Genomic DNA, 19006 nt, shown 5'->3' with positions numbered 1-19006 from the left:
TACTCATCCACTTGTACGTTTTCTGTCATCAACGTCTCCTACTCAATTAGCATCAATATAGGCATATAGTGTGAAGTTATTTGATCTATCATACCATAGGCCAAACTCTAGAGTTACCTTCACATATTTGAATATTCTTTTTACTGCTGCTAGATGTGATTCCTTAGGTACTGTCTGATACCTTCTCACCATACCAACTACACTAGCTATGTCAGGTCTAGTATGAGTCAAATACTCTAAACCAATCATAGATCTATATCTTGTCTAAATAGTACTAGGGGAATCATCATTGTTAGTCAATCACACCTTGTAACCATAGATGTTCCAAATTGGCTTGAAATTCTCCATACCAAATCTTACTAATAATTCCTTAAGGTACTTAGTTTGAGATATAAAGATACCATCTTTTGTTTGTGTTATTTGCAATCCTAATGTAATGTCCCATTTTGGCTGACATCATTTTGCATGCCAGATCAATCAATCACGGACTCTTGTAGATGGGTGGTTGTGATGAGAGAGTCATTTTGGCGTTTATTTGGTGATTGGATGGTTTATTATGCTCTTGGAGATATTATTTATATTTTATCATTACTTCTTATATTGGGCCTACATGTTATAATTCTAAGTTGAGTTGCATATTTATTTTACAAAGTTATTTATTATTAAAAAAAAGTGCATTATAATGGGATTTTATAATGGATGTTTCTAGAAGTTCTTAGTAACTTCTTAGAAAAGGATGTTTCTAGAAGTTCTTATAACTTCTTAGAAAAGTAAATAAATGGAGGGCTTGGCCTCTCATTTGGACAGACGGAATTTGGTAACTCAACTACATCTTCTATGAGCATTTGTGGAGCTTGATAGTCTGCAAATATTCAGCATAATCCTTGAGTACGATACCTCTCAAGAAATTGCATAACTGAGGAAGCGAAAGACCTTCTGAAGGGTTGCACTTTGGAAGTGGTATTCAACCATTTCAAGTTGAGCTTAATTTGTATACTTAGACTACCTGAGGGTTTGAGTTTTTGGAAGCAGTCCGAAAAAGCAGCTCCAAAAAAGTAGATCCGAAAAAAAGGTCCGAAAAAGCAGTCCAAAAAAGATCATCCGAAAAAACAGTTTGAAAAAGCAAAGCGAAAAAGTAGATTCGAAAAAAGCAAGTGAAAAAAAGCAGATCGGAAAAAGCAAAGCAGAAAAGGCAGCATTGGAGAAAATTATTACAACCATATACAACCAGGTTCCTTTGTTAGCATTGCATTTTAGGTGTTATAAGTTTCAGCTGTAGGTGTGCATTATACCAACATTATCATTTTTGTAATTCATGTAAATGCCAAAAGTCTTGGCCATATTTCATGAACATGGTATTAGAAATTTCATTGCAATTAAGGAGATAATAGTTGCTGGTGTCATTTGAGCAATTCAATATCATTATTTATCAGCTAGTTAGTTTGCATACTAACTGTTTTAAAAATGCTAGTGGGCTGTAGGTGTTCATTTCTCATGTTTAGATCATATGTATGCATTGTATATTGCTAAAATTAGTTGCACATTCATGTTAGGTCATTGTTTAGTCAATTCAGAGTCTGCTTGCAAGAATTCTTATTGATGCTAAGTGAAGGAAAGAGCCATAAAAGAAAACTGAAATTTTATATCAGTCATATGACCCTTGTATGCAAAGTCTTTTCTTGAACCTTTATTAGCATTTTGGGATCAGATTGAGCAGGGTTATTACAATGGTATCAGAGCTTGCTTGCAAAGTGTTTAACGCAATATTAGACAACTAAAGTATAAAGAACTTTGGTGTTTGAAGAAGTTATAACCTGTTGGGGTTATTACAGTGGTATCAGAGCTATCAGTCCTGCGATCCTGTGGAGGTCTTATTGAGAATTTGGAATGGCCAGATAGAGAAAAAAATGTTTGACAAAATGTATATCAGTCCAGATCAGGAAAATATAATGTTCAGGTTACTGGATACATTAGAGGAGCAAAATAGGCGAATGGATATGATGCAACATGAGCAGAATAGACGAATGGATATGATGTTGCAGCTTATGGCTAGACAGATGGGCATCAATATTGATGATTTGTATGTTGCTCCAATGCAGGAGGTAGTTGATTCCTCAAGTGGGATCGACACGTATAGAGCCACCCAGCTATGATGTTGGTGTTTCAGTAGAGTCAGTCATTGATTCACAATCTGGCATTGAGTCATATGTGCAGAGTCAGGTGTCCACATATGAAGCTGATGATGCAGCAATAGTGGGATTAGGAGAATGCGAGGATACTGTCATATCAGCAGCCACTTCTATGTCAGTTGAACCATCCAATTAGGAGTTTAGTAGTATGCATGTAGTGGTTGATGTGTTCTAATGATGGCACACATGTTGATTATGAGATTTCATCAACTCCAGATTCAGTTAAGTTTTCTATTGCAGCTGTTAGTGTTGTTCCTATGTTCATATATTTTGATATAGCTACACCTATTGTTGATACAATTAGCATGAGCGCATATGGTTTGCTTGTAGCTACATCTTTTTCAATGCATGTTAGTGATGACCATGATTCCAGTCCAATATATATTATGTGGGTGGATACAGGGAAGAAGAGATTTCTTAGATATTCTACGGAGTTGCCTTTTGGTGTCATTCTGACTTCTACATCACCCGCACAAGTTTTGGGTGCTATGTTACAAGACATGTGGTTGATCTTGATGATGTTGATTTGCAGTTGGTTTAATGTCCACAAGGATGTCACATACTACTTCATTTGGGATCCAGGAGGATTGACTAGTTTGTTGTTCGGCCATTACTTAGTGACAAGCAATTTCAGGAAGGGCGGACTGTAATGTCCCCGTTTTGGCTGACATCATTTTGCGTGCCAGATCAGTCTATCACAGACTCTCGTAGACGGGTGTTTGTGATGAGAGAGTCATTTTGGCGTTTATTTGGTGATTGGATGGTTTGTTATGCTCTTGGAGATATTATTTATATTTTATCATTACTTCTTATATTGGGCCTACATGTTATAATTCTAAGTTGATTTGCACTTTTATTTTACAAAGTTATTTATTACTAAAAAAAAGTGCATTATAATGGATTTTATAATGGATGTTTCTAGAAGTTCTTAGTAACTTCTTAGAAAATGATGTTTCTAGAAGTTTTTAGTAACTTCTTAGAAAAGTAAATAAATGGAGGGCTTGGCCTCTCATTTGGACAAACAGGATTTGGTAACTCAACTACATCTTTTATGAGCATTTGTGGAGCTTGATAGTCTGCAAATATTCAGCATAATCCTTGAGAACGATACCTCTCAAGAGATTGCATAACTGAGGAAGTGAAAGACCTTTTGAAGGGTTGCACTTTGGAAGTGGTATTCAGCCATTTCAAGTTGAGCTTAATTTGTATACTCAGACTACCTGAGGGTTTGAGTTTTTGGAAGTAGTCCGAAAAAGAAGCTCCGAAAAAGAAGTCCGAAAAAAATAGTCCGAAAAAGCAGATCCGAAAAAGCAGTCCGAAAAAATAGTTCGAAAAAGCAAAGCGAAAAAGCATATCCGAAAAAAGCAAGTGAAAAAAGCAGATTGGAAAATGCAAAGTAGAAAAGGCAGCATTGGAGAAAATTATTACAGCCATCTACAACCAGGTTCCTTTGTTAGCATTGCATTTTAGGTGTTATAAGTTTCAGCTGTAGGTGTGCATTATACCAACATTATCATTTTTGTAATCCATGTAAATGTCAAAAGTCTTGGCCATATTTCATGAGCATGGTATTAGAAATTTCATTGCAATTAAGGAGATAATAGTTGCTGGTGTCATTTGAGCAATTCAATATCATTATTTATCAGCTAGTTAGTTTGCATACCATCTATTTGTAAAAATGTCAGTTGGTTGTCAGTGTTCATTTCTCATGTTTAGATCATATATATGCATTGTATATTGCTAAAATTAGTTGCACATTCATGTTAGGTCATTGTTTAGTCAACTCAGAATCTACTTGCAAGCATTCTTATTGATGCTAAGTGAAGGAAAGAGCCATAAAAGCAAACTGAAATTTTATATCAGTCATATGACCCTTGTATGCAAAGTGTTTTCTTGAACCTTTATCAGCATTTTGGGATCAAATTTGAGCAGAGTCATTATAGTGGTATCAGAGCTTGCTTGCAAAGTGTTTGACGCAATGTCAAACAACTAAAGTATAAGGAACTTTGGTGTTTGAAGAAGTTATAACCAGTTGGGGTTATTGCACCCAAAAAGTACTTCATTTGACCTATCATAGACATCTCAAACTCTCCTTTTATTTCATCAAAAAATTTATTACTTGCCTCATTATTTCCTCCAAAAATGATGTCATCCACAAACACCTCAATAATCAGTAGTCTATCTAAATTAACTGTTATGTATTGATTGTTGTCTACATTTCCCTTTTTGAATCCCAAGTTTAGCATTGTCTAACCTGGCATAGAAAGCTCTAGGTGCTTGCTGCAATCCATAAAGGGCTTTCTTCAACTTACATACCATATCTTCTTGTTCTGTCAATGTAAATCCATCAGCTTACTCAATGTATACCTCTTCTTCTAATTCTCCATTCAAGAAAGCTGATTTGACATCCATCTAATACATTTATAAATTTTTGTTCAATGCATATGTCAAAAACAATGTAACTACTTCTAAGCTTTCTGTAGGGGCAAATGTTTCTTCAAAATCAATTCCTTCTTCTTGTGAATAACCTTTACATACCAGTCTTGTTTTGTTTCTTACCACTTCTCCTTGCACATTCGCTTTGTTTCTTATCGTTTTATTTCAATAACATTCTTCTCTTTAGGCCCGGGGACTTATTCCCACATCTTGTTCTTTTCAACCTATTCAATCTCTTCCTTCATAACATTAATCCATGATTCATCTTCGCATGCTTCGTTAGTATTCTTAGGTTGAAATTGTGAAATCAAACAAATCTCATTTCTTGTTCTTCCTCTTGTCATATGATTGACTACTACAATATATATATTGTCTCTAAGAGATTCTCTATAAATCTCCCTCTAGGCTTCTTTCTGAAAAACTTGACATTCATTCCAGAATGTCCTCTAATCTCTGAGCTCCTCTAAGAGAAACTCGACATCCAAAATGGATGACCTCTACCAAGCATTTTACTTGGTCTCCAAAGGGAACTAATTATGCTTTCCCTTTATGCATTATTAAGGTTGGATAATTTATCCATTATTAAATCCACATACCTCTTAGTACAATTATATGCTCTTCTAAGATAATTTGTTTTTAATCTACTGTTATCATCTATCTGATTATCTCGAGATGTTTATGATGTGCCTCTCCGCTTATTCATTGTTCACTGTTAGGAGCTTATGAATTTAACTGTATCCATATATTGGTTATTATAGCTTACCTCCACTATACTGATTTGGTTTAGTCCCATCTTAATAAGCATGCACTAAAACTGCTCACTTACTTTGATGTCTATTACTCCACACATGCAGGAGAGAGGATGATGATATCTACCTGTGACATCTGTAATGTCTTTATTTGGAGTCTAGTCATTGCCTTATTTATTCGCCTCCTTGCCACAAACTATCCACTGTCTTCACCGGTTGATCTGTCATCCCAAGCTCTCCGATTTGTTAATATTATTATCCTCTTGATGGTTCCCTATTATTAAGTCCTATCCTCTTCACAGAAATATTTATATATGCTCGATGGTGCTTTTGTTGATTGGCTTAGTTTTAATTATATTGTTTCTTGTTCAGATTTTTTCCACGTAACCTTCCTTCTACATTCACCTTCTTGTATAATATATGGTGGTTATTAATGTTTCTATCTTGCATTATCAATCTGCCACCTTCGATGATTTCTTCTTGTCTCAGCCTAGGTTTGATGTTTTACTTGTTTGTTATTTGTCCATGACTTACTATTGGCTGGTTAGAATGTTTGTCGATTTCTCTTTCTTCGATGAATCCATACCCAATTATAATATCCTCTTCCATCATCTTCTTCGTGGATCTGCCTTTTATATCTATTTCTTTGGTTTGAAAGGATGTGTCTCTTCAAGATGTAATTTTGCGATCAAAATACTAAAAAAAATGGAGAAGTAATTTACACATAGTATATACCCTGTGAAGACCTCCCAATCAACAACAATATCTATATTACAGTGATTGATTACAATATGGCCAAAGTAGAAGACCATTCACAAAGCCCGATTGCAGCTCCAATAATAATATGGTATATATTGACTAAGACTGTATTTATCTAACTTCATCTCCTTAATGCAATATTTGATCTGAATATGGTATTGATTGTTGTATGTATATGATCACACCTAATTAAATATTAAATATATAGTCGCTTTATATATACGTCAATCTGGAATATATTAATCTCATCTGCTTGTATATATGATTGTATATATCTGAATCAATATCTTAATCTGCACAAGATTTGCTCTTGGTTTGTTAGAATATACATGCCTCTGTATGTATTAATTAATGTATTATATGGATGGCACTTGATATGAACCTTTGTTCAATGCATTCATCTCAACTTTTGATCTGATTGTAAATTGCATTCCATTGTATATTCTCCTCTTTCCCCCAGGTTTCTCTTTTTGTTATATATTGTTGACTCTATGGATTCAGTGGTCACAACCTTTAGTGACTAATAAACCAAGTTTGTATTTTTATTTTAATATAATTCAATTTGATTTTAATATAATTCAATTTGTTATTAATACATATACTTTATATTGAAATCATTTACAAATCTTGTGCTCATTCAAGAAACAACATGAGAATTACAAACTTATTCAAGCTCCTTTCGAGCAACCACACTAGAAACAACATTTGGAAGACCAAGGGTCACAACTTAGAATTTCACGAAGATGTCCCTCTTGGGATTTGAACCAATGTCTCCACAATGAGATCTCATTGCTTCAACCAACTAAGCTAAACCCCTTGGACTTATATATATATATATATATATATATATATATATATATATATATATATGTTTAGGTTTATACGATTCTTGAAATATTAATGTGTATATATATGTATAATCATATTTCAAATTTATTTAAATAATATCAAGTATTATTAATACATAATTATCTTATAATTATCGCGGTCTCTTAATTAATCAATTTGTCATCAATATTGTCTCTTTTGATTTCATGTGTTTATAGATTTATATTTTGGTTATTATGATTAAATTCCATTATTAGGGGGATATTACAGAAGGAGACACATGGTGGCAATAATTAATATCACCACAACAATAAAGAAAAATAAGCTACAATACGAAATGACAGGAAGTCTAATGAGGATGGCACCATATACTGAAGGGAAATGAGAGCACCCTAGAAAGTCATCTAAGATCAGTATGCACATCCTGTATCCAATAGTTCCTTGAATAGCTTCGAATAAGCAAATACAAGTGCATACTATTATGCCATAAAAGTGGAAATAGACATAGTTGATTTCCCAGAATTATACCTTAAAGGAAAGTGATTGCAATTACTGATCTAAATAAATTTCAGCAGCATTATTACGTACAGATTATTATTCTACAATCATGAAACTAGAAGAATGAGATAGTATAGAGAACACAAATATACATGGGGAAAACCTTTCTAGGTAAAAACCCCACCCTCCCAACCATCAAGCTAATGTAATATTCAACAATAAGTTACAATACATTTTCAGTCTGCACATGGAGATTTACATCTTGCTCCATTCTAGAGAAAATCCGGCAGCATAACCCTGTGCAAATAACTTCTCATCTCTACCTTAATTCTCTACAACAATGCCTTGTACTTATAGAGTTTTTGTACAAGAGGAAACTGTTTCTAAAGCATCTACATTCAACACATCTACAAATTATTTTAGAAACTTCCTTTTGCACAACTCTTGCATAAAAAACAAAGCACAAGAGAATAAATCACCAAAAAACATAAGCTTTATGTATTTCTACTCCAAGTCTTTTCTTGTGGAAGAATCAAGCTTCATTTAGCAACTTCCTAAGAAAGCACAAATAAAACAATAAATCATGGTAAGGCTGAGTCACCTTATCCCAACATATACATCCAGTTGGCACATATGATGATTCCAAGAAGGCTGAGAATGACGGTAACATATGAAAGAAAACTTTTGTGAAAAAATTATCTTGGACATAGTAAATTGACAAAGATGAACAAAAATATTACTTTTGCATGCATGATGATTTGAATAAAAAAAGAAGAATGAAAACAAAGCGATCTCTAACATTACAAGAAATTGAAGGCAATTACGAGCGATTCATAATACATAAGCCTTGATACTAAACACGTCACAGAGAAAGTGGAAAACATAACCAAAGTTGAAGCTGATAAAAAAACTTATAGAGGTGCTGAGAGAAAATGACGAATATTTCTCAATAGTTTCCAGTAACTAATAGCCACGAAACATCTAGAAGGGCACCCTCCAAGTTCGTATTTTCCATGGGCTCAACGTCTTTAGCGGACAAATGATTCTTGAACTTGCATAGCGAAAAAGAAATTGAATATTGGGCTTTCAATATTATCCAATGTGAGTAAATGAAGAGATGAAAAGATAATCCAATCCTTGAACTTTGATGTTTGTGTGATACAAGTACAATGCCCAATCCAGTAAAATAAATTCCAATGTGAGTAAATGAAGAGATGAAAAGATAACTGACTGCATGAACCAATGTCTATATACATCCAGATATTATTAAAAAATGAAAAACTGTCACACAACTTAATATAAACATCAACATTTTTCCATAGAGACATGGTTCTCAAGATATGCCAAAGAGACTTCACTATTGCCGATTTTCAACCTGGATTTGATACCATGTTGGAATTAGCCCAAAAATCAACGATACACAACAATAAGGAAACCATAAAACATATACAAAATAAACCAGAATATATCCTGGGAAAACCCCTCTAAAATGAAGGGAAAAACTCAATCACACCAACAAAAGATCTCCTTTATTGATAATAAAATATTCAAGTGTACAATGCCTTCCGCTAGGTGCGATATGTATAACAAATAGAGATACTTCACCTTACAACCAAATGGTTTCTTCAAATTCCCAAAACACGACTATTTATTTTCAAATGCAACTCTTCGTATTTTCATGTGTCAACGCATGTATGACACGTTTTTATATTTAATATTAGAATTTATCGTAAATGTCCTTTTCAGCTGAAGGTGACTATAATGGTATTAATGCCTAGAGATAAAGATCTCTATCATAGCTACAATCTTCAACACCTTTTCCTATGGCAAGAAATTGTACACATTGACAAGGAAATGTTAGAGAAAACAATGGCTAGATCTTCTTGGCAATGAAAAAAAAAAGAAACATAAACAAAACAAAATAAAAATTGGAATATGACTTACCTCTTGCTGCCATTGTAAGCTTGAAAAGGTGTACTGTGTAGGAATGAGGCACAAAGTTACAAACACTTCAAGATAGCTCACAAACCAATCTTCCAACTCCTCCTTGTACAAACAAACTGTTGTTCAGCCACCTATTTGCTCTTGCTCAATGCAAAATAACCTACTTGCACACACAAATGAGTGTTAAAAGCCAATATAAGCCTTTTACATTCACTTTTTAGGGTTAAGGAACTTAAAATATTATAAAATATGTCAAAAAAAACTACTTTTCCACCATCCATAGGGCCCCATTCGATGCAGTTCGCAGGTGGTTTGACCCGTGGCATGCAAGTTCACCCGGGTTGGATTGGGTTTGGGACCAATTCAAACTGGTATGCAAATAAGAGAACCTTTGTTGAACCAGTGTTCAACCTGTACCCAAACCAAGTACCAATTTGAACCCTAGCCTAGTTCGGAAGGCAAAACAGAGAACCGGAGTAACTGAGGTTCTTGACATGGCAGAATCAAAGGTTGATGAGTTTCTGATAGTTAGATTCCAAACCTTAAAGTTTAAAACAAATATATTAATTTGTGAATGATGATTTGACAATTGTAGTAAAACATTGATGTTGAATATTGAATTTCTTCATTTTGTTCCTAGTATACTGTCTTGTCAAGTTGCTTGTTTGAAATATGTGAGCAGTAGGATCACTTTAGAAATGGTACTAGACATGAATTTTCCATCAAATGATTGATGTGATTTCCGATTTTTCAACTGATTTGCATATTGAATGTATCCATAATCTTTTAGGTCTAATTTTAGGTAGAAAACTGTCAAACTTACTCGATCCTTGGAAGATCGGCCTATGGATCAGGGCAGTCATCAATGATTGTAACCTTCAGGATCATTGTTGGAGGAAAAAGTCTGGTTAAAAGTCTTGTGTGCAACATCTTGAGATGTGTGCACTTCCTGAAGATCACAAATCATGGTCCTTAATAGCCAAGATAGTTTTGTCTCCACTGTAAGAAGCTTGATGCTGAGATCCCTTCAATAGACAAAATAAATTTTACGCATTTTTTATTCAAGTTGAGATGGTGGAATCTTAGTTTGTGTTACTACCTCAGTTGGGAGATGTGAGCAAATAAATTATGTGACAGCAATAATGTGAACAATTTTGTGACTTGTAACAAAGCTTTTAAAGGAGACAATTACAGATGGAATTTTTCTATATCTGGATATCGATGTGCAAGGTTGATTTTTTTTCAACTTCTTTGTGATCATCTTGATTAATTGTTAGTTCAAAAGGTGTGAGTAATGGGAAAGAACTTAGATTTTGGCACAATATGTGGTTGGCCTTGGATATTTTTTTAATCTATTTAACATATAAATAGGAGTTTATGTATTAATTGGGGTTTTCTCTCCATCAGATAATCCTTAATGTACCTGCTAGGATGTCCTCCTTTCTTTTTGAAGATTTTTCTCCACATGTAAAGTTGTTGCTGAGGTTTCTTAGCCAACCATAAATTAATAAACAGAGAAATTATTCTTACATAAGTTTTTATGATTTGCACAAGAGCAGATTTGAAATTCCATACTTGTTCATTCTCAATATTGACAAAGTAGTGGCAGTGATCATAATGATTCTCGTTTTGCAGGTTTGACAGCCAAAATAATGGACAGGACCAAGAGTATGGCTGATGTGTATGAGGCTTTCTTTGACTTCTCTGGAAAATTGGCATCCAAGGTATGTTATAATTTTTTGCCTAAAAGTTAAAATGCTGCTGCTCACCATGAAACACAAAATTCCCACTCAACTGGTTTATTGTAGAAAATTTTACATCCACATATCATGTTAAGCCTTAACTGATCATGAAGTGCCAATAAAGTGAGAAAGTGTTGAATGCAGTACTATATAAAATATTTATAGCTGGATGGAGGCTTTATTCTGTGTGGCATTCTGTAGTATTTATAATCATTTCTGGTTAATAGAAGTCTGCAACATGTTTTGCACTTCATTAACAATCTACAAATACATAGATCTTGCAATTTTACTTTGTTTTCATCCTACTTAATTTCTACAGATATAAGAAAGCATTTTGTCATTGGTAATTGCATTTTCATGTTCACATCAAAAGAGAAAATGAATTATATTGTACCAAAGATTAAAAGTCAGTTCTCATATTCTGCAATGCCACAGATTCTTGTTTGATGTTGCATTTTCTTATTGGACACACCAAGTAGAAAATGTAGAATATTACAAAAAAATAGTCTTAATTGCATGGGCAAATGGAAGAGAATGTAGAAATGAACTATTGTTATTCTGAGAGAGAAATGTGTTTTGTTCCACCACGAGTAGCCAACTGTTACCAATATGATGGAGAAATGGGAAATTTATCTTCAAGCAGCATACAAAGTATTTTCATTGAGTAATACAGATAATGAAAATGAGACTAAGGCTTGACTTAGAAATACAGAGAAGATTATAGCGAAACTAAAAGAGGGCTTAAAGTTATATCAAAGCTTGGAAAATTACACAACTATTTATTCTACCTAAATTTTTATTTTGGTCTTTTCTATTTAAGGATTCAGAGAGAAGCTGACTAGGTTTGGAAATTTATGCAACTATGCACTTAACGATATTTTTAAGTCCCAGTTTGCCCCCTGCATTTTTTAGTAGCATAATTTTAAATCTTAATTTCTTGACTATTATTCATACAGTGTGTGCTACGCTTCCCAGAGTAGGAGCATAAGTGGTACACTGTTGAATGCATGCTTAAGCTTCCTTTACTGAGTGGACAAAACTTGTGTGAATGTTACAGAAGCATATATAAAGTTTCATGCTTAAATGGAAATGAACAATAAAGCTGTAAAAATGCCTAAGAGGAATAACCTTGAATGAAGTAACTATCATGGTAATTTCATTCGTTCTTAGATAAAAAATCTGATAAGTGACTGCTTTTGTATTTGGTTTTTATTTATATTTTATAATCTTAAAGGAAGTGAGCAATCAAAATTTTTGGAGTGTACTTTTCTTGCTAAAGAAAATTATGGTTAGGAGATATTGTGGATGGCGGCAAGCAGTAGTTTATTGTGGTTATATTTAAGTCCTTCCTAAGGAAATTCTTCTCAGGCATAATCACTCATCAAATTCAACAGAATTATATACCTTTTTAAGTATTTTTCAAGGTCTTGGTATTCTTTTGAACAAAGCTTTTTGTTGTTTTCTCCAGGTTCCAAAAGATGATCCCAATGCTGAGTTGACATTAAAATATGTTGATGACATACAAAGGACTTGCATTGCCTCTGGCTTGCTGTCTAAAAGGTGCTCAAATCATCTGCTTGGACTTGATTTTAATCGCTTGGATTTTTATATTTATCAAATTATCAGTATGCCATTAGATTCAGACTGATGGTAACACTTGAGATTTTTGGCAGGAGTATTTTAACTATTGATAGTAAAAAAGGACATGAAGCATTTCTGGTAAAGATTTAGTTTCTTTCATTGTTTTAATTTTTGATGATCTAGTTTTACGGTTAGCTTTCTGCTTTAAATAATAATGGAGGATGTTACCAATGTAGTTTTTGCTTGTGGACGCAGGCAATTTGTGTACTTCTATTGGCCATTTTGCTTGCTATTCTCACATTCAAACTGTAAATATGGTGTGAAGAAGATTTCTTGTAATCAATTTGTAACTTTACTTTCATTTTTGGCTTCCTTTATGGGTTTTTCCCTCCTCTTCCATTTTATCCTTTATGGGGTTGATAGGAGGGCTAATGTTTTGTTCCACTAGTGTTTAGTTTTCACCAGCATCAGTCCAGCTGGCTGATCGCGAGAATGTGTAAGGGGTTTTACCAGAATGAGCAAGTAGTGACAGATACGAGAATTCCCTCTGTGCTCATATGGTTGTTTCACCCTTTAGGCCTGCTAAACATCCATTATCTGTTCAGCATGTGCTGGACCACTTATCTACTCTTCGCCCTAGAATGCAAATGGGCAATTATTTTTTGTCAGCCTACGAGCTGTCTATCTGAATTTGTTCAGACTGTGTACTTATATATTTTGCAATGTTCATTATAAGGTAGTCTTGCACATGTGGCCTGAAGTGAGTGAGATTTACCGAAATTCATTTTCTTGTATGAATGCTAGTTTTATACATAGGCTAGATGTTCAATCCCACCAAGCTAATATTCTTTAAACTATGAGATGCAGATTATTTAAAACTTTCAAATTGTAACATGTGCACACGCCTATATTAATGTAATTGTTGAATACATACATATTTCTGTTTGGAAGTTTATATGATGTATGAATATGCAGAGTTTCTTTAAAATACTTTTTTAGATGTGGTATTTGCATGAATGTTGACTTAAAATGTTTTTGAGACTTCATTGTTTAACTTTGAGAAAATATTATATACTGCGCAAAATTCTATAGGCATAGTAAATTACAAGCACGGAAATATTTTCCTTAATTACGAAGTTTATTGGTGTTCTTAATATTGATTTATTGAACATCAGACATGATGCATATAGCATTTTTTTTTATGGAGCACGTGGACCTTTTTTAGTTAGCAACAATGACACAAACTTTAGGCTGTAATCTCTTCAGCTAAGAGTCAAGGATTAAGGGGTATCCATTGTCTGAGGCATGATCCTGATCACATCCCTCATGATGTTGGAGCCTTGCAGTCAGCAGGACGTGGACCTTTTTTAGTTAGCAGCAAGGACACAAACTTTAGGCTGTAATCTCTTCAGCTAAGAGTCAAGGATTATGGGGTATCCATTCTGTCCAATGCATGATCCTGACCACATCCCTTATGATGTTGGAGCCTTGCAGTCAGCATTATTAAATCCTTGGTGGGCTTATTAAGAACCATTCAACTTCACCGAAAGACCAAAGACCCATTGACATGTAGAATTTTGAATAAAGATTCTCAAAGAAAATCATCATTTGCTTTTCCTATTAAAAAACACTTCAATCTTTGTATTTTCTAATCTATCACGTGTTCCTTGATTAATGAAGGATAATCTTAACTATATAAGCCATCTAATTATTTGTGTTATGCCAAGCTGTTCATTAATGCTTGTTGAGGAAAATCAGATTCTGAACTTCCCCTATAAAATCTTGGATTGATCAAACATGTAGGATGAAGTAATTCTGCCACATTAGTATAGTTTTATTGGTTGTTTGACTAAGAGAAGGGGTAAAACTAATCAATAAATGATAATATTTAATATTCGTAAGCTTGAATAATCTTATTTAAAACATTTCAAATATGAGTGCTCCAATTTGCAGGCCCTTTCTTTAGATAGATTTCATTTCTATGGCAGAAGAAACCAAATGTTCAAATGCTTCAATATCTTAGCATTGATTATTCTTATATTTGAGCATATGTTACTTGTTTACTCATTCGACGTATATTATTGATACAATTACTAGTGTTTTAAGGAATATATTACATTGATCTAGGTGACATTTTGGTTGTTCCAAGTCCTTGAAGGACATGTTCCCTTCCTATTCATGTTTAAATAGTTTTCTGATTATCTCATTTTTTATTTGGGTATTGTAGGCGACTCTTAAGGAAAACTTAAGTTTGGCATGCAAGTCCTATATCAAGAATTGTTTTTCATATTTAATTGCCCTTGAATTTTTACATAAATGATGACCTTTTACATCATACTCTTATACTATTGTATTTTACTTGTAAAATACACCATTAAATTGAAGCCTTCATATTAGTTTTATCTATACATCCCAAAATTGAAATTAGCCATCCACCACAAAATGTGATATGTCGACCTCTGTTATGTGCTTGAATAGTGACTTTCATTTCTATGTTGTATGTTGGATATCTACAAAAAATATAGTTCAATTGTGGCAAGCCACTAGGATCTTATATAATAAGAACACTTATGTGTATTTCGATAGTTGCAAATATCTAGAGGGGTGATGGACTATGTTGAGCATGGTTGAATTGAGGGCATGTTGTACTCAATTTTGGCTTCACAAAATTGGGGCAACCATTTGCAATTTTCTTATGGATTTTGTTAGGAACCTGTGTGTTCCTTCTGTTTATTTTGTTAGAGTAGTGTTGTTGGACGCATATGCTTTGTAAGTCGTCCCGTGAGTATATTTTATTATCCCACATGCATAGGTAGTATTACTTTTCTAGATCGTACTCAGTATATAAGAATAGGTTGAGGCCCTTGATGGGCACGGACGAATTTATTGTATTGAGCTTGCTCAAAGGAGGTTACCCCCTCGAAGTGGCCTGCGATCAGTAGATTCATTCTGAGTTCTGCTATCATTTTGTATTCTGTTATTTCGAGCATTCTCACGATATTGCTATAAGGAGGTTCTTCACATCTGGTATCAGAGCACTCTCTTGGGCTCGCTGGGTGGAAATTACATCAAATTTTTTTTTTTTTCTGTCGTGGCCTTCAGGTTCCTCTCACTTCTAATATCTCTTGTTATTGCAATAACTCTTTTCAGTTGTTCTGTCTGTGAGTGAATTTTTCTAAGTCGACTGTTCAAAAAAAATAAATAAATTTTTTTTTTTTTTTCTGTTTTTTAGTCGTAGCTTCCTTGTTTGCTTTCTGTTTCTGCTCATACTTCCGCAGAACGTCTGCAATATCATTTCGCATACTTCCTTCCTTGGCGACCCAACCCCAAATTTTACATATCAAAGCCCTAAATCCCTCATTTATCTAATTTTAGGGTTTGCCCTATCTTTTTCACTTCATCCAATCGCCACCAAACTGAGCCACAAGATTCAATTCCTCATTTTGCTCCCTTATCCCTCTTGGACTGTTCGCCTCATTTCGCCTCCCTACCCTTGAAACCCTCATTTTTCTTTTTCCCTTGTCCCCAGATAGTCTCCCACCACCCGTCGAACACCCATTTCCTATATGAGTTTTACCCAAATCCAAGTTTGCCGTAACTTAAAAAGTTTTTGTTTCTCATCTTCTACCCATTCCAAAAAATTTAAAAAAAAAAAAAAAAAAAAGAAAAAAAGAAAAAAAAAAAAAAAAACCTTGCTTTATGGTTGTTACGCGTACAGGAGCAAAAATCATGGAAGAGGAAATTGCATCCCTCAAAACCAAACTTCAAGATCTGGATGACAAAATTCTGGGTCTTAACTTTCAGCAGTCAGCCATGAGCCGAAACCATTCAGGAGATACTGGGTCCTCTTCTGGCAATTTCCGTGGACCAAAGCTTGATTTTCCACGCTTCGATGGTTCTGATCCGACTGGATGGATCTATAGGGCAGAGCAGTATTTCATCTTGCATAATACTTTGGATAACCACAAAGTCCCCCTTGCATCTTTTCATTTGGAACATGAAGCTCTTCAATGGTTCCGTTGGTACATCAAGGCTAATGTAGGTCCAACGTGGAGAGAATTGTGCACCCTCATTTTGGAGCGCTTTGGCCCTAGTTCCTTTGATGATTTCACAGGAGCACTCACTAAACTGCGTCAAACAGGCACTGTAAGAGAATACCAGACAGAGTTTGAAAAATTAGCTAATTACACAGAGGGCTTGTCTGATGAATTCTTCCGTAGTTGTTTTGTCAGTGGTCTGAAGGATGCACTTCGCTTAGAAGTCAAAATGTTTCGACCTACTACAATGATGGAAGCCCTTGGGTTGGCTAAGTTAGCGGAAGACAAGATTAGTGCTCTACAACGCTCCAGATCTAATTTTGTTCCATTCAGAAATACAGGTTCTCACAACCCTCCAGTCATACCAGCTCCCAGAACTACTCCGATCAAGCACTTGTCTGAAACAGAGATGCGAGTCAGGCGAGACAAAGGGCTTTGTTATAATTGTGATGAGAAATGGTCTCGGGGCCATAGATGTGTTCAGCAAAAGCTCTATCTCTTGGATGTGGATTCTCCACCGGAACTGGAAGAATATGTAGATGCTCAGGAAACAGTGGATGATGAGGTTGAGCCTCACCAGCCTGAACCTCCTTCACCAGAAGCTCCACCAGAGATATCTGTCCATGCTTTGGCAGGAGTCACTACTCCACAAACCATGCGGGTCCAGGGTTTCTTCAAGAAGATCCCTCTTACTATACTCATTGATTCTGGTAGCACTCATAACTTCATTGATCCACGAATAGCCAAACAGGCTGATTGCTTTATCCATCCCTGCTCTAGCTTTGAAGTCATGATTGCCAATGGGGGCACTTTACCTTGTAAAGGGAAATGTCGCAATGTGCGTCTCTCTATTGGAGATTATAACATGCGCTCTGACATGTTTGCCTTACCCTTAGGTGGCTGTGATGTGGTTTTGGGTGCCCAATGGTTACGCACTCTTGGCCCTATTCTCTGGGATTTTGCTGAACTTTGGATGCAGTTTTCAGCCGAGGGGCACCAACACACTTTGAAAGGCTTACAACCAGGGTCTCTCAGCATCATCAGTTCACACCGTATGGAAAAACTTCTTAAGAAGAATTCACATGGTGTCATCGCTCAGCTCCATTCCATTCAGATGCAGCCATCAGCAGTCTCTAGCACTCCTGCCGATCTCCAACACATTTTGGACAAGTATTCTGGTGTATTTGCTGAACCTGTGGGATTACCTCCTTCTCGTCCAGAGGACCACCGTATTCAGCTCCTTCCTGGCAGTGTTCCGCCCAACATCAGGCCCTACCGCTACCCATTTCATCAGAAGACCGAAATCGAGATACTTGTCCGTGACTTACTGAAGCAAGGTATTATTCGCCCTAGTACCAGTTCCTTTTCTTCTCCAGTTCTGCTTGTTCGCAAAAAAGATGGGTCATGGCGACTCTGCATTGATTTTCGAGCACTTAATCATCTCACTATAAAGGACAAGTTTCCCATTCCAGTTGTTGATGAACTTCTTGATGAACTTCATGGGGCTCATTTTTTCTCCAAGTTAGATCTTCGTTCTGGGTATCATCAAATTCGGGTTAATCAGGAGGATATACCTAAAACTGCCTTCCGCACACATGATGGTCACTATGAATTTTTAGTCATGCCCTTTGGCCTCACGAATGCTCCTTCAACATTTCAGGCAGTGATGAATAACATATTTCGACCATACCTCCGGAAATTCATTCTGGTCTTCTTTGATGATATCCTCATATATAGCAAAACTTGGGCTGAGCATTTCCATCATCTGGAACTTGTCTTGCAACTTCTCTCTGATCATCAACTCTGTGCAAAACTATCTAAATGTGTGTTTGGCCAGGAGGAAGTGGAGTATCTCGGGCATATTGTTGCACACCATGGAGTGCGGGTGGATCCTACAAAAATAGATGCCATGAAAACTTGGCCGCATCCTAAAACTCTCAAGAGCCTTCGAGGTTTTTTGGGGTTGACTGGCTACTACCGCAAGTTTGTCAAAGATTACGGGAAAATTGCAGCACCATTGACAGCTCTGTTAAAAAAGGATGCCTTCTCCTGGACCCCTGTTGCTGAGACTGCATTTGAACAACTGAAACAGGCTATGTGCAGTACACCTGTTCTCGCGATGCCAGATTTTTCCAAACCCTTCACTATTGAGAGTGATGCTTGCGGCAATGGATTGGGTGCTGTTCTCTTGCAAGATGACCATCCTATTGCGTTCACTAGCAAAGCCCTCTCTGGTAAGAATC

The 19006-nt window shown here is 35.4% G+C and overlaps 1 protein-coding gene across 1 annotated transcript in view; it reads left to right on the top strand.

The window, feature by feature from the left end:
- The window catches only part of LOC149554664 (squalene synthase 1-like), a 171697-nt gene extending 158222 nt beyond the window's left edge, over positions 1–13475 (top strand). The window contains exons 11-14 of the mRNA XM_089828724.1: positions 11039–11127; positions 12614–12705; positions 12819–12864; positions 12982–13475. Of these exons, the coding sequence (XP_089684850.1) occupies positions 11039–11127; positions 12614–12705; positions 12819–12864; positions 12982–13038 (284 nt within the window). The 3' untranslated portion in view covers positions 13039–13475. The remainder of the gene's footprint in view (positions 1–11038; positions 11128–12613; positions 12706–12818; positions 12865–12981) is intronic.
- The last annotated feature ends 5531 nt before the right edge of the window (positions 13476–19006 follow it).

The sequence above is a fragment of the Cupressus sempervirens genome, chromosome 5 (assembly GCF_028749045.1).
Source record: "Cupressus sempervirens isolate cs-2001-9-10 chromosome 5, ASM2874904v1, whole genome shotgun sequence".
Classification (NCBI taxonomy): domain Eukaryota; kingdom Viridiplantae; phylum Streptophyta; class Pinopsida; order Cupressales; family Cupressaceae; genus Cupressus; species Cupressus sempervirens.
The sequence above is the reverse complement of the archived record's forward strand: the minus strand, read 5'-3'. Positions and strand labels throughout refer to the sequence as shown.